General features: G+C 38.2%; 2 protein-coding genes across 2 annotated transcripts; one reads left to right on the forward strand and one right to left on the reverse strand.

Moving 5' to 3' along the window:
* The first annotated feature begins 1439 nt into the window (after positions 1–1439).
* Positions 1440–2201, forward strand: LOC136071156 (uncharacterized). Its single transcript, XM_065782120.1, has one exon. The coding sequence runs from the start codon at positions 1440–1442 to the stop codon at positions 2199–2201; it is 762 nt and encodes a 253-aa protein (XP_065638192.1).
* A 5749-nt stretch (positions 2202–7950) lies between these two features.
* On the reverse strand, positions 7951–12947 carry LOC111989417 (proteasome subunit beta type-2-A; the record flags this gene model as incomplete). The annotated part of the gene is given in 6 exon segments (XM_065782121.1): positions 7951–8445; positions 12594–12658; positions 12661–12678; positions 12681–12719; positions 12840–12914; positions 12917–12947. Coding segments are annotated over 6 exon segments (561 nt in total), but the record flags the coding sequence as incomplete, so codon positions are not given.
* Positions 12948–15671: the final 2724 nt, after the last annotated feature.

The following is a 15671-nucleotide window of genomic DNA, read 5'->3' on the forward strand; positions in this document are numbered from 1 at the left end:
CCAACTTATTGGGCCCGAGGCCCTGAATGAGGAACACTCTTCATCCGAGGAGATAAGGCCTTCAGTCGGAAGCCCACGCCAATGGGGGACGCCTGGGGATGAGCACGTATACCATCCGAGGAGATACTCATATGTCCGAGTAGTCATGCGTCCTCGGATCCGAAGAGGTTTGATCAAACACGAGTATGGGAGGTTCAAGTGATCTATTTGACAAGTGTCAAGGGGGAGAAGGACCTCGGACACACATAGAGATAACGACAACAGAGAAATATCAAGGAGGCATACTTCAACCACCGCATTTAATGCACTGCACCTACCTTCCTGGCCGCATTTATGTGGATAGGACCCCTGAACAGTGCTTTCTCAGCTACCGCCACTCGCATAAGGCTAAAAGTGGGGTGATGGGACATGTACTCAAGTGGGTGCCTGGATGACGAACAAATGGACGGAGGAGATGTAAGAAGGCAATGCTATATAAGGGAAGGGTACCTCTGATAGAGGGGGATCGAAAAACAGGAGAGAGAAAGGGTACCTTACATGGTTGTAGCTCCAGCAATTGTAACCCTTGATTATCAATGAACAACTTCTCTTCGGACAGAGTACTCATTAGTCCGAGAGCACATTAATTCAACTTCTCTCATTGGTGTTGCTGTTTAATACTGTAATTTTCATTATTTGCCTAGCCCTTTCGCCCACTCTCTACAAAATTTATTGTTTTGGGCTCAGAGGGTTCCAAATCCATACCTCCTTGGGCTTGGGCCGCAAAAACTGACCCTACAATTGGCGCCGTCTGTGGGAAAGAGCTTGTGCAAGAGTGAAAACAACAGTTGATGATGGCGGGACAAGGTGAACAGCAAGCAGAATCCAGGGCATCCCAACACATGGACCATTTCGCCAACCTGGAGGGAAGGCAAAATCGTGAGGGTAGCGTACACACAGTGCGCCTTAGCCAGGGCCAATCGCAGAGCGGAAGTCACATGTCCCATGCAAAGGAGAACCGCGACTTGCAACTGGAAATAGAAAAACTAAAGAGAGAGCTGCGCCATGCAAAGAGGAAACGGGCTTCCTCGTATTCTGAGGATGATCTTGATGATGAGCGAGATGTCTCTTATCAGCACAAATCCAAAACACCAGCCAGCGAGTCCTACACTTGTGAGGAGGAATCCCATCGTAAGAGACAACGTAGAAGTCCATCACACGAGGACATGGAGAACGATGCCATGAACAGGGCTTTGAACCAGATATCTGAGTCGCCTTTCACGCGCAGGATAGAGGGGGCTAGACTCCCTCGGCGTTTTAACCAACCAACGTTCACCATCTATAATGGTAAGACTGACCCCGTGGAGCATGTGAGTCATTTTAACCAAGAGCTGTGCTAGCACGCCAGAGACGAAGCCCTGATGTGCAAGGTTTTCCCTTCCAGTCTAGGGCCTGTGGCCATGAGGTGGTTTGACGGTTTGAAGGCAGGCTCCATCAACTCCTTCAAAGAACTCACTCAGGCATTCGGTTCCCGTTTTGTTACATGCCGAAGAGCGGTCAGACCTGTTTCTTCCCTGCTATCCTTATTCATGCGGGAAGGTGAATCCTTGAAGGCATACTCAGATAGGTACTGGGAAATGTTCAATGAGGTGGAAGGTAACAATGATGCAATGGCCCTCAGCACATTCAAGCTCGGCCTCCCTACTGATCACGGTTTGAGGGCGTCTCTATCTGGCAAACCGGTTGCAAACGTGCGTCAGTTAATGGACCGCATAGAGAAGTATAAGAGGGTTGAAGAAGATCAGCAGCAGGGCAAGGGAAAAGACAAGGTTATCTCTCAGGAGAGGAGGGATTCGCGGTCGGACCGCTACAATTACAATAAACCGCGAAGGGATTTTGCCGGGCAATTGGGATCGATGAATCCTCAGCCGGTCAACGCCGTGTTCAAAGAGCCAGTACACCAGGTCCTGGAAAAGATCAAGAATGAATCGTTCTTCAGGTGGCCGAATAAGATGATAGGAAACCCCGAGAAACGCAACTATAATCTCTACTGTCAGTACCATCAAGACCATGGGCACACCACGGAGGATTGTAGGAGCCTGTGGGATTACCTGGACCAACTGGTCCGCGATGGTAAATTGAAACACCTCCTGCACCCCTCCAGTGGCCGAGAGCAAACGGGATCGGGCCACGCAGAGATAACCTCCCAAAGCCGCCGCTAGGGACTATAAACGTCATCCTCGCTGCGCCAGGAAGAACAGGATCCTGGCCATTGAAAGTTATGTCGGTAGGTCGACCACCCGCAGGGGAGTCAAGCCGAGGGCCTAAGAGAACTAAGTCTGGCGCCCCGTTAGTCATAGGATTCTCGGACGAAGACATGATTGGCACTACCCAACCCCATGATGATGCACTAGTTATCACCCTCAGGATAGGAGGGTACGATGTAAAGAGGGTGATGGTGGACCAAGGCAGTGCTGTGGAGGTAATGTATCCAGACCTCTACAAAGGACTAGGCCTAAAGCCCCAGGACCTGACGCCGTACGATTCCCCCCTCTTGAGCTTTGAAGGAAGGCCTGTCGTTCCGAAAGGCCGGATACGCTTACCAGTGCAGTCTGGCACCGAGGTGGTGGAGTTAGATTTCATAGTTGTGGATGCATATTCGCCCTACACGGCACTCGTGGGTAGGCCTTGGATCCACGCACTGGGGGCTGTGCCCTCCACTTTGCACCAAAAGGTCAAATATCCGTCAGAAGGGCAGATACGTGAGATCCGAGGGGACCAGTCTGTTGCTCGTCAGTGCTTGATAGGTGCCATTCAGCGTAAGACCCCAGCCGAGTCCTCGGACGCAGCCGGGAGGGATTCATAGCAACTACAGTTTCGGGGATTGCCCTTTGAAGAGCCAAATGAAAGCGCCCAATGTGAGGATCTGACAAAAGTGGTCTTCGGAGATGATCCTGATAGGTTCTTTCAAGTCGGATCTCAGCTGCCACTTCAAGAGAAGGAAGAGCTGATAGAGTTCCTTAAGCGAAATCTCGATGTATTTGCCTGGAATCCCTACGAGGCCCCAGGGGTAGACCCGGAGTTTATATGCCACCACTTGAAGGTGAGTCCACTGATCACCCCCAAGAAACAGCCCATTCGGCGCCCATCCAAGGAGCATGCTGATGCAATAAGAGACGAAGTAGCGAAACTCAAAGTGGCCGGGGCTATCAAAGAAGTTTTTTATCCCGAATGGCTGGCAAATACTGTGGTGGTGAAGAAGAAGAGTGGGAAATGGCGAGTATGCGTAGACTTCACGGATTTGAATAGGGCATGCCCCAAAGATCCGTTCCCAATGCCAAAGATAGACCAGCTGGTCGATGCCACTGTCGGCCACCCTCGGATGAGCTTCCTAGACGCCTTCCAAGGCTACCACCAGATACCATTGGCCCTAGAAGACCAGAAGAAGACCGCATTTGTCACCCCTATCGGCAACTACCACTATAAAGTAATGCCGTTTGGCTTGAAGAACGCGGGAGCTACCTACCAAAGGATGATGACGAGGATGTTCGAGCCACAGCTGGGCAAGAATATTGAAGTTTACATAGATGATATGGTGGTAAAGAGCAAATTTGTAGCCGAGCATGTGAAGGACCTTGAAAGTACCTTTGAGATCCTACGAAAGTACAAGCTACGATTGAATGCTTCTAAGTGCTCGTTTGGGGTAGGGTCCGGAAAATTTTTAGGATACATGGTCACGCATAGAGGAATCGAGGTCAACCCCGACCAGATAAAGGCCATCAATGATTTACGAGCTCCTCGGAATCCCAAGGAGGTTCAGAAGCTAACCGGGATGACCGCTGCCCTCAATCGGTTCATCTCTAGATCAGCAGACAGGTGCCGTCCTTTTTTCTCCCTACTCAACAAGTGGAAGGGGTTCGAATGGACTGAGGAATGTGCTTCTGCGTTTCAGCAACTCAAGGATTATCTGGCTCGGCCACCTATCATGTCCAGTCCTGAGCCTGACGAGGTACTGTTCGCCTACATCGCCGTAGCTCCCTATGCAGTAAGCCTGGTGTTGATACGATCGGATTCTGGCGTACAAAGGCCTGTTTATTACGTAAGCAAGTCGCTGCATGAGGCCGAGATTCGCTACCTGCCTCTGGAGAAGGCTATCCTAGCCGTAGTGCTGGGCACACGGAAGCTACCTCATTACTTCCAAGCCCACACGGTCATCGTTCTCACGCAGCTCCCACTCAAAACTATACTACGAAGTGCTAACTACACCGGTCGGATTGCCAAGTGGGGTACAATCTTAGGGGCTTTCGATATAAGATATTGCCCCGCACATCGGTCAAGGGGCAGGTCCTCGCAGATTTGGTGGCTGAGTTCACGGAGCCCAAGTTAGAAGAAGCAAGGCCCACATCGGACATGGATGAAAATCAGTTGGCATGATCTCCCAACCGAATCCCTCCCATTGGGAAGTGTACGTTGATGGCGCGGCAAACCAAAGAGGATCTGGAGTGGGGCTGGTACTAATATCCCCCGAGAGAATCATTTTTTTTTTGGAGAAGTATTCATCTATTATCTTGTTTGGATATTTAAAAGAAAGAAATGAAATAAATAAACAAAGCTAGCTCATTCCATTCAAATTCAATTCCCTTCTAAATATTCGTCTCAAAAGTATAAGTACCAATTGTACCCTTAGTTTGAGCAAAAACAAATAAAAAGTTAATAATATAATTATAAAATTATATATTTCTTGTCTTTTCATTTTTCATCTTATAAACTCACAAGAAAATATGCAACATTTCATTTCATCTTATTCTATCCTTTTGAAAACTTCTCAACATATTAAAAGTAGGATAAAGTTTGGTTATAAACTTGATTACAGCCTAAGATTATAACTTCACTCAATATCTTTTTATTAGATGTGAATTTTTAAATCTATTATTGAATTGCATTTTTTTTTTCTTATATCCTTCGTGCTTGCAAAATTTCCAGAAGATTAAAGATCATTAACTATGTCATGAATCTATTGTTTAAATTGCAAGTTTTTATGGTCTAAAATTACACATAAAAAAATAAGTTTATGGATCATACGGTAAAGAATATTCAATTGTTACAAAATTTAACACGTGTACTAAGAGCATAAAGAATATGCAATCCAGCTGTTAGATTTTCAAAATATGTAACCATGTTAATTTTTTAATGTAAGTTATAGCCTTAAGCTAGAATTAAGTTCATAGCCAAATTTTGTCCGAATAAAATAAGTTTGATGGAAAATTAAAAAAATAGTAGTAAATGGAAATCTACTGTATTTGTATAATCAAGCATTAAAATTATTTTATTCTAGCTGGTGCTTGTGCTCAGACATCATGATTATTGAAAATTAACTTTAATCTCTACCCAAAAATGATCAACCTAAAAGAAAGGTTGATGTGAGATTTGAAATGGATGAGATGAACATCATTTTTCTTTGACAAAAAACACACTTTATTCACCTTTTCTTTGCACACTATTTCTTGCCTAGTCATGAATATCTTTCCACTTTTAAGTCATTAATTTTGAGGGTCACGGAGCCTAGCTATAGGCAATCAAAATTCAACTCTCTTTTCAAAGATTTTTTGTTTGAGGAAAATAGAGAGGGGTTGTGGATAAGTTTCATTGAAATTTCTAGGTTGAAGTTTGAAAAGGACTTTAATTTCAAATTTTCACGTCTACTTCATTATCGGTTTGGACAATGAAAGGGAGGGAAGAAGACACATGAAAACTAAGTTTTAGATAGAGATCTTTTAACTTTCTTTCATCTTGTTTAGGAATATAACAAATTAAACCATATAATTTCAATTTGTCCCCATCTTTTTCAAAAAATTATATTTTAAATCCTAAAGTTTAGGAATATAACAAATTAAACCACATAATTTCAAAATTTCTCAACTTTCGATCATAAATATTATACAATCAAAGGCCGTATTTGGTTCGACGAAAAATAATTTTGAAAAGAAATTATTTTCAAGTGTTTAGCTGGTTCCTGAAAATGTAATAAAAAGTATATTTTCTATTACTTTCTTACATTTTCTCGTCTCCCAAGTACATATATAATAAAAAAAAAGGAAAAATTAGATTAAAAATTGTGATCGTGATTGGCTGTGGTTGGCTATCAGAGACTAGGGACAATAGTGAGGGTGGTGGTTGGGTGGTAGACAATGAAGAGTGGAGGTTCAGTTGATAATTTTGAGTGAGTCCGAAAATGGTTTATGGAATTAATATCGTAGGCAATTTCCATCATAATTGCCTTTATTTATAGTTTTCAATTGACCAACATTGTTCGTCGCCCTAAACACCCATAAATGTGGAAAATATTTTTAAGAAATCAAATTTCTCCTCGAATACAAACACAACCAAAGTTGCATGTGTCAAGTTTGCTCCATCCTTTTTTTTTTTTTTTCCTTCGACTTATGTCACGTGAATAGTCTTTTACCATTTATTTTGCATATTTGAAGATTTTTAATCCCAACTAGGGTAGAGTCATTACACTACACAAAAAGAGCCCAATTAAATTCTATGTGAAATTCTGTTAATAAAGTATGTTAATCATCTATACCATAATTTTTTGATTGAGTCTGTAAATGTTTGTGGTTGTGCGACCTAACTATCAAGATAGTTCCTTATTCTCCTTATGCGTGAAATGCTCTTTCAAAAAAAAAAAAAAAAAGAGTGTGAAATGCTATTACAAGGTTTAAAAAATTTTAGAATGATACTATAATTAAAATTTTATTTCAAAAATTCTCATCAAATCTGAAAGAAGTTTCTATTTAATTTAAATTTGTTACTATAAATTTATTTTAGTAAAAAAATTGAACGTACACTACATTGTCACGAATTTAGGCTTTTTTTTTTTTTTTTTTTTTTTTTTGGGCTAGTAAATTCATAATATTGATTTCAAAGAAAACAGAGCCACAAGGGGCCGAGCCATCTCATTCCTCAACAAGAGCCCAAGAGGGAACGTTAGTGGGCTGCCAGGCATTACTAGATATAGCCCATGTTATAAGATTATGAGCCAAGAAATTTGCCTTTCTCAGAAAATAACAAAATTGACAATCACCAACAACATAGAGCATGAAGTTCATATCAAGAACAAAAGATTAGCAATCACCCAATTTGGTTAATCAGTGCTCAGCTATTTAGCATATTGGCATTCACATTACCTTCAATAATGTCAAGGCCCTCATGAACTAGCTTGCTTCTAGACCACCAGAGCTTATAGCAAAATATAGCAGTAAAAAGTGTGCTAGTGTTGCTCGTCTTTTAACCACACCTAGGTCCTTATTAAATGGATTGAGAATCTACCAATGTGTACTTTTTATTTTTGGATCAGCAAAATATACCAATGTGTATTTTTTACTTTTTTCTCAAATAATATAAGATCTTACGATTCATGATCTCATCTACCTCCTACGATCTTACGTAGGATCCCGATTTTGACAACCTTGGTTTTATGTTTGAACTTATCCGGGTGTGAAATTATGGCTTAGCTTCATGAAGGTATAAACCTATCCCCACTTGCACGGAATGAGAGGCCTTTCTGACTGCAATGATCTATATTCTGTTTTATCAAATCTTGTAAACGCGTTTAACCTTAATTTTTAATTCAAAATAACCCAATACTCCAATTTAAACCTAAGACATATAACTCAATTGGATCATGCATTTAGCCAATACAACAGCCTGGCATGTTCTGCATAACTAACAAATTCCTTCACCATTACTTTCAAGAGACAAAGTAAGGTGTTGACATTTCATCTTACATCAATGAGAAAATAAGCTCTTACAAGTTTTGCAACTAGACCTTCTCTTTGCTGCTCACGGTAAATGTAAAATGATAAACAAATCATCCTTCATCAAGTCGTTAATTGTGGAAAGTATTATGAGAATTAAATTAAGGTAAGGTCACACAAGACCCACTTGAAGAAAAAAAGAAAAAGAAAATGGAAAAACACATGAGTTGCATTAATTTTCCAACAATACAACTATTCTGGCATATCAGCAAATGAAACAAGAATAGTCAGTACGAGTATTTCAAACTAAAGTTCAGGAAGAGATATATAACTTTCCCTTTTAACTCATTTAAATTAAAACATAAAAAGGAATTCAGGCTGTAGAAACTGCACCATCCTTGACGGATTCACGCCAGGCATACTCCCTTGCTCCATCCTTATCAACAATCTTGATAACAAAGTTTGGTGGTGCCACAACAAGCCGGGATCGAATCTCCAATATGCACTTATCAACCAGATCGATTGCTTCTTCCACTGACATGCCACTGTGGTAGTGCCTATCCATCATGGAGAGGGAAAAATAGGACCCATAACCAAATGCTCCCTTGTCAAGTTTGTGAAGTGTAGCAATGTAGTCAATATAGTAAAGAGATGGGCCTGTCTCCTTGTCGTAGCCAGCCAGAAGGATATTCACAGAGTATGGATTCTGAAAAAAAAAATCACAATTATATCAAGTAGCCAAAGTATCAACTACCTAGCAATTATGCCTATAAGATGCATATGTCTCCACAGGTGGATGTACTAGGCAACCGCATTAGCAACTGTAACTCCTTAGGACCAACTCAATGAAAGGGGCACAATCACAGAACAGATCCAGAACAAGCATTTATATGCGATATGATTATATAATTACCCCCCCCCCCCCCCCCCCCCCCCCCCCCCCCCCCCCCCCNTGTCAACTGGCTTAAATGATTACCTCTGATCTTAAGCAAGTTCACTAGAGAAGACCACTGAGCATTAATGTTAGCATTCTTCTCTGTTGGGTATATATATTTCAATTTGATTACAATAGGAAAGAGACATTGCTGCTATAATAAAAGCAGGCAGAGAAGCTTAAGTAAAGGTCTCTCCAAGGAAAAACACAAAAAGACATGGATGAAGCACTAAGAAGGATGAAAGAAAAAACCTGGAAGCTAAAGCTCAAAACTAGACAAATGTCTCTGATATCACTATACTCCTACTGGCTAAGAAGTCAGCCTTGAATTACCCAATCTTTTTAATCAAAGAACATATGCAATCAGCAGAGATCAATGGTACAAATAACTCAGCCATACATAATCCTCCAAGCACAACAATGGACAAGCCAGTATCTCTCCACCACAATGTCAGCACACATGGGGATTGATTAACATTCCTTGTGCCGATAAAGAAAAGCATCCAGCTTCTTTATATGACATCTTGAAAATGGCAAGAATTAAAACCTGTTTATGAATCCTGTAAACCCCCTAAGATTCCTATCCTTTTTCTTTTGCTATTAGTAAGTTAATTCTCAACCAGTGAGCAATTGAACCAACAACCTTACCATAGATCCCTGTCCAGAAAAACTTACAATATAACCATCTAATTATCAATTACAATTTCCATATAGCAATGACTGCTATTTCCAAATGAGAAACCAAGTAGAAAAACAAAACCCTCAAATGAGCTCAGACAGCCTGTCCAAGGCCAGGTAACTACATGAAAGAGACAGCCAGCAAACATCTTAAATAAAGCTCCTCCCATTTTAGGGCACCAAAAACTAGGACAAGAATCTTTAGGCCTAACAGGATGGGTTCCCACCCTACATGCCCAGCTGAGGATATATATATATATATATATTACACATGTTTTTAGTTGTGTGTGTTTGGGGGGGGGGGGGGGGGGGTGGGGGGGTTGGGGGGCGGGCGCCGCGGTTGGGCTAATAGATCTTTTGTTTCGCTCAAAGTATATATATGAAAGGACACTGACGTGCAAGTAAGATGGATGACTCACCAACAGGAGTGCTGATGGGGTTGCAAGTCACAAAAGGACATACCTTCCCCCTTGACACTAGCTCTATAGGAAGGAATAAAAGATTCTAGTCCAGGCTGTGGGAAGACAGGCCTACTTTGGTCATCAATCAAACTATGTTTTTTAGTGAGAAAAAGAAGTAGCACCTTTTCTAAGGTAGCCAAATGAAAAGCCCTAAATTCTTTAAACAAAAACTTCTAAGCAGATGCTAATTATCATTATAATCAAAAGTGAAAGTTCCTTATGCCATAGCCTCTATTATAAGAGAGAGAAACTAACAATATATCATTACCCTTAATTACTGAAACCCATGCATATCACAATAACTTAAAAACTCAAAGCTCCCGTAATTTAATAAATATTGTTCCTACATCAACTTAGTCTCCTTAGAAGCACAAGCACAATAAATACCTGTGTCCATGTCATACACATGCCAGACATGGACAGGCTTGGGACATGATTGCATGAGTATCAATTTATCGATATAGCATGAAAGACCTCCATGATCTTCTCTCTCTTTGGGGTGCATCTTCTCTCATTTTATAAGTCTGCTATAATCTTTATTTGGGTGGTCCTCAGATTAGACCGATATCATTTGTTCTGGTTTCTTTTTTCCCCCCAAATATATTTTTAAAAAATATCGTAGACCAACGTTCCCCAAAGAAGAGAGTAAAAATTTAACAAAAACAATGCGTATTATTTAAGAGTTCCTTTGTTTAAAGTTCCCTTTCTCGTGACCGACACTTAGTTGCATTTTTCTAATTACTGTTTTTGGTTAATTGTTTGTAGTTTATTTGCACTCTAAACATCAATTTTTAGGTATCAATGTACTTTTTTGCTATCTATTATTGCTTTTAAATTTATATTAGATACGTTTTTTTAAAAAAAAAAAAAAAATTGGTTATTACTAATTTTTAAAAACCTAGAATAAACATAAAATATGCCTAAAAGTATATATATTAATTAATCTTTATGTCCTTTCCATGTCATGTCCTAAATTTTCAATAACTGTAATGTGACTGTGTTTTGTACCTTCTGGTTTCCTGTCTGTGTCCGTGCTTTTTAGGTCTCCATAAACCATATTAGCACTAAGTCCCCAATGCAAAGTCCAAATCCATATTACCAAATAGTGCATTTTAACATCTACCAATCCCCACTAAACTGGATCCCAAATCTCTAATGTTACACCCTTAACTATCATAACTATTTAACTACTCATAAAATAAAATGGCCCTCATCTTCCCAGTCTAGATCTCCATCCACCCTTTGGGATATTCGTTTTGGGTATTCTACTGTTGCTTTAATTCCATCATATTTAATCTATCATGAGTTAGTGTGGCCTGAAATGCTTGACACTAACAATGAAGCAAAATCATGCTCATTTACACATTAAGTTTTCCTTTTTTTTTTCTTCTGTTTTTTATGAGTAGCATAACTTTATTGATGAAAAATTAGCCCAAGTACACAAGGGGTATACTATGGGTACAACACAATCAATCTCTCAAGTTATAATGATCAAACAGATCTAATAAAGAAGAAAAAGAAATGATTCCAAAGCTAGGATCCAATCAAACAAAGATTGAATGAAAAATAACTTAAGATCAAGAATAGACCATTTACAATCCTCGAAACTTCTAAATTCCTTTCCTCCAAAAACGCCACATTAAACAATGTGGCACTACCTTCCAAATGACTATGTTCCGATGATGACCAAACTGACCCTGCCAGAAAGCTAACATATCCTAAACCCTCCTCAGCATAACCCCTCGAACACTAAACAGACCCAATACCATAGTCCACAACTCCTTAGCTATAGGGCAATGAAGAAATGGACCAACAAATAATAACTTATATTCATTCTACTACAATCTTAATAAGTAAATGAAACAATAAATGCCTTTGATACTTTGATATAGGCAATATGTCATGCTCTAAATCATAATATCCTAATCTCTCCAACGATTAAAAAAAATACTAGGTATCACAGTGTTTTCATTGGTAAGTTACGTACAGAATCAATGAGTTTTGAATCCAGTTCTCCTTCCATCCACTCATTCTTGTGGGAAGAGGAAATACCATTTAAGCCAAATCTCATTGGCAAGATATAATAGTTGATAATACAACGAATTCATTCTTGGCTCAGAATTACACTTACAGGACTTCTCTTCATAGAAAAATTCCCATTCATATATACAAGCCCGGTTCAGCAATCAAAAGCATACAAAACTATCCACTTCCTATAAATTGCACAATTTAACTTAATTTTTTAATGGGTATCCAAGCAAAATACCACATGAGACATAATAAAAGAAAAGAGTTAAACTCGTTAGACCTAATAACACTGTCCTTAAGAATATCACTAAACCCATTTTTTTTGGTAATGTAACTCCTACTAAATGGCTGACCCTGATTAATCTGTTGGATCCATAGCTGACCATAAAATTTTGGAACTAGGCCTTGGTTTTTATTGCAAATCCTACCATTTTCCCAGCAGAGACCAGAACTTCAAATAATCAAATCACAAACAACCAATCACACATTTATCTCAAAAAAAAAAACAATACCTTTCTTTCTATCCTCCTTGCATTTACCATAAAACCCATTTCAAACCTTCCAATTAACCAAAAAACCCTAGAATCCCCAACCCCATAGCAATTGTTCAAACACCCAGATCCAAAAATCATTCCTTTTTTTCTCTTTGTATCCTCATTGCAATTTTCCCAAATGAAATACCCAAATTTTAACATCAACAACAAACCCAAAAAAAAAAAAAAAAAAAACCCTAAATTAGTTTACACTTTATACCTTACGCAAAGCAGTGGCAAGCTCGCCTCGAGTGAAGTTTGCTGCAGCGGCTGTGGTCAGAGGAATCCATTACGGAATTGATAAAAGCCACGTTTTTCTGTATATACTCAGTGAATTGAACTCTGCAGATAAACAAAACACCAACAACTCAAAAAACCAATCAAAACCCAAAAATCCAACAAAGAAAGAAAGCAAAAAAAAAAAAAAAAACAAAAGAGGGTGTATTGAAAATGAGAGTGAAAACTGTCGCGGCCTCGCCACTAGCGGCGATGAGCTTTTGAGAATCGAGGACCATGATCTTGTCTTCGTTGGACTTGTGACCAGTATGCTGTGAACTGCAGAGGAATCGGCGTTTAAACACGTGTTTTCAATTTTTAAATAATATTATATTTTTTATTTATATTTATTTTTTTTAAGGATTTGGTGAATTTCATCTTTTTTTCTCACTAAATAATTGAATTGTAGTTTTTTTATGGAGACAATTACGTTAGAGATTGAGAAGAATAAAGAAAAAGAGTATGAGATAGATAAGATTTTAAATAGAAATAAAATTGTTGAAGATTGTTTGATTCAGAATAAGTTAGAGCGTATTATCTACAATGTACTAAACAAACAAGTTTTGGTGTGTCCAAGAGAAACTCTAGACTTGGTGATGATGAGATTTAAAAATATTTTAATCTTTCATGTGATTGTCAAGGCAAGGCAAAAATAATAATGATCTTAACCTGAATCCAAAAAGAATCTTGAGTGCAAGGTCAAGATTAGACAGACTTGTTGTCCTGATGAAAGATTTACAATATACTGTAACGTTGCATTTTTTTTTTTTTTTTTAAATGATAACCATGCTCTGAACCCTGAAAAAGCAAGATATTTAGATGCCATAAAAAGATTGATCCTTATGTGAAAAGATGGTCATTATTTTAAGTTCCTAATTTTCTTAATTCTCAACTCATAGTTAATTTGATTCAATCGAGAGGTTTGGTCTAGTTTGGAAAACTGTAGTTATTCCTTTAAAGCGAGGCATATTTCATCTTTAAACTTTTCAACTCTTTCTCTTTATCTGCATCATTTCAAAAATAATTGGAAACCAACTAGTACACTAGCCACTTGTCAACTAGTAAAATAAGGCTATATGTTGCCTTCATCAATTAACCAATGTGTAATTATTTTTATTAGGGCTGAACATAAATTTGAGAATTTAACTAAATTCTCCCAACCCAATTCATCACAGAGGGTTCCACTGAAATATATATTCTACATAATTGGTTTTTGAAACCTAAAACCAACTTGTTTATGTCAGCCTTTGAGTCCTCTTTCTTGAACTTGGTAAACTCGACCTTTCTGTGTCCCCCTAACATTCACTAGCATCCCTTATCCTCCATTGACCTTGCCCACCTCTCGTCTCCTTGCTCCCATACCTACCACAACGTTGCCCAATTCATTGTCATTCTCTGCATGCAGATTTGCATCCGAACCCAACTTTTGCTTATCCCTTATTTCTAATTTTCTATGGAGAAGTGTCTATTGCACGGGGTCATATGTCACCCATATAGACTTGCTTATGTGGAACTTATTTTTTAGGTGAACATTAAGTAATCATCCAATCTATAAGTTTAATAAACATAGTCTCAAATTGCTCCCATACCTACCACAACGTTGCCCAATTCGTTGTCATTCTTTGCATGCAAATCTGCATCCGAACCCAACTTTTGCTTATCCCTAATTTCTAATTTTCTATGGAGAAGTGCCTATTGCACGAAGTCATATGTTACCCATATAGACTTGCTTATGTGGGAACTTATTTTTTAGGTGAACACAAGTAATCATCCAATCTGTAAGTTTAATAAACATGGTCTCAAAATATTTGGAAGTTTGCAAATTAGGCATACTTTAATAGCATAAATATATTTTTCTAAAATGCCTGTTGGTGTGTTTGAAAATGTGGGTTCAAATTTCCAATTAAATAAATGTTTTTTTTTGTTCATAGAAACTCTTGTATACGAAAGAAATTGAAGCATTTATAAAGAAATTCTCTTGAAAATTTTCAACTATATTGTTCATCTTTTAATCTTTTATATGAACTCCATTTACTCTTAATCAAATTATCTATTTAAATGTCTTATATATATATATATATATACACACATATGAATTACTCCTTTAAATTATTATGTTGATGAATACATATTTTTATTTATTTTTGTTAATATGGATACTAGGACTAAAAAGTATGAGTTTATAATTATGTGTGACAATTAAATTTGTGTTTAATTTGTTGTCTATTTCAATGCTTATTTTAATTAACAACTTCAAAATCAAATCTGTTTTTAAAATTTTCTTCAATAATATCTTTTCCTCTTGCATTAAAAACCCAACTCCTCAACAAAAGCCCAAGAAGGAACGTTAGTGGGCTGCCAGGCATTACTAGATATAGCCCATGTTATAAGATTATGAGCCTAAGAAATTTGCCTTTCTTAGAATATAACAAAATTGACAGTCACCAACATTCCAACAACATAGAGCATGAATTTCATATCAAGAACAAAAGATTAGCAATCACCCAATTTGGTTAATCAGTGCTCAGCTATTTAGCATATTGGCATTCACATTACCTTCAATAATGTCAAGGCCCTCATGAACTAGCTTGCTTCTAGACCGCCAGAGCTGATCACAAAATATAGCAGCAAAAAGTGTGCTAGTGTTGCTCGTCTTTTAACAACACCTAGGTACTTATTAAATGGATTGAGAATCATTTTGAGCCCATTCAATGATTGGCAGAGAATTTGAGAGATTACAAAAGCGATTAGACCCTAAATTATGGCTTATATCAATTTTATGTTATTTATTAAATTAAGCCCAATTGTTAATTTGATCAGACAAATAATATATGCATTGATGCACAAACACAATAGCTAATTCCAAAATCAGTCACAAGCACTCAAACACTGCAAAGTGTTTACTGAATGAAAAACTCCTAAGGAAAATAGGTAGCTCTCTAGCTCTTCGATCTATGAATTGGGTCTAGTACTTCTGATGTAGGACAAAATATTCTAATTAATTTCTGTAATCTTTTATATT

The sequence above is a fragment of the Quercus suber genome, unplaced genomic scaffold (genome assembly GCF_002906115.3).
Source record: "Quercus suber isolate HL8 unplaced genomic scaffold, Cork oak 2.0 scaffold_290, whole genome shotgun sequence".
NCBI lineage: Eukaryota > Viridiplantae > Streptophyta > Magnoliopsida > Fagales > Fagaceae > Quercus > Quercus suber.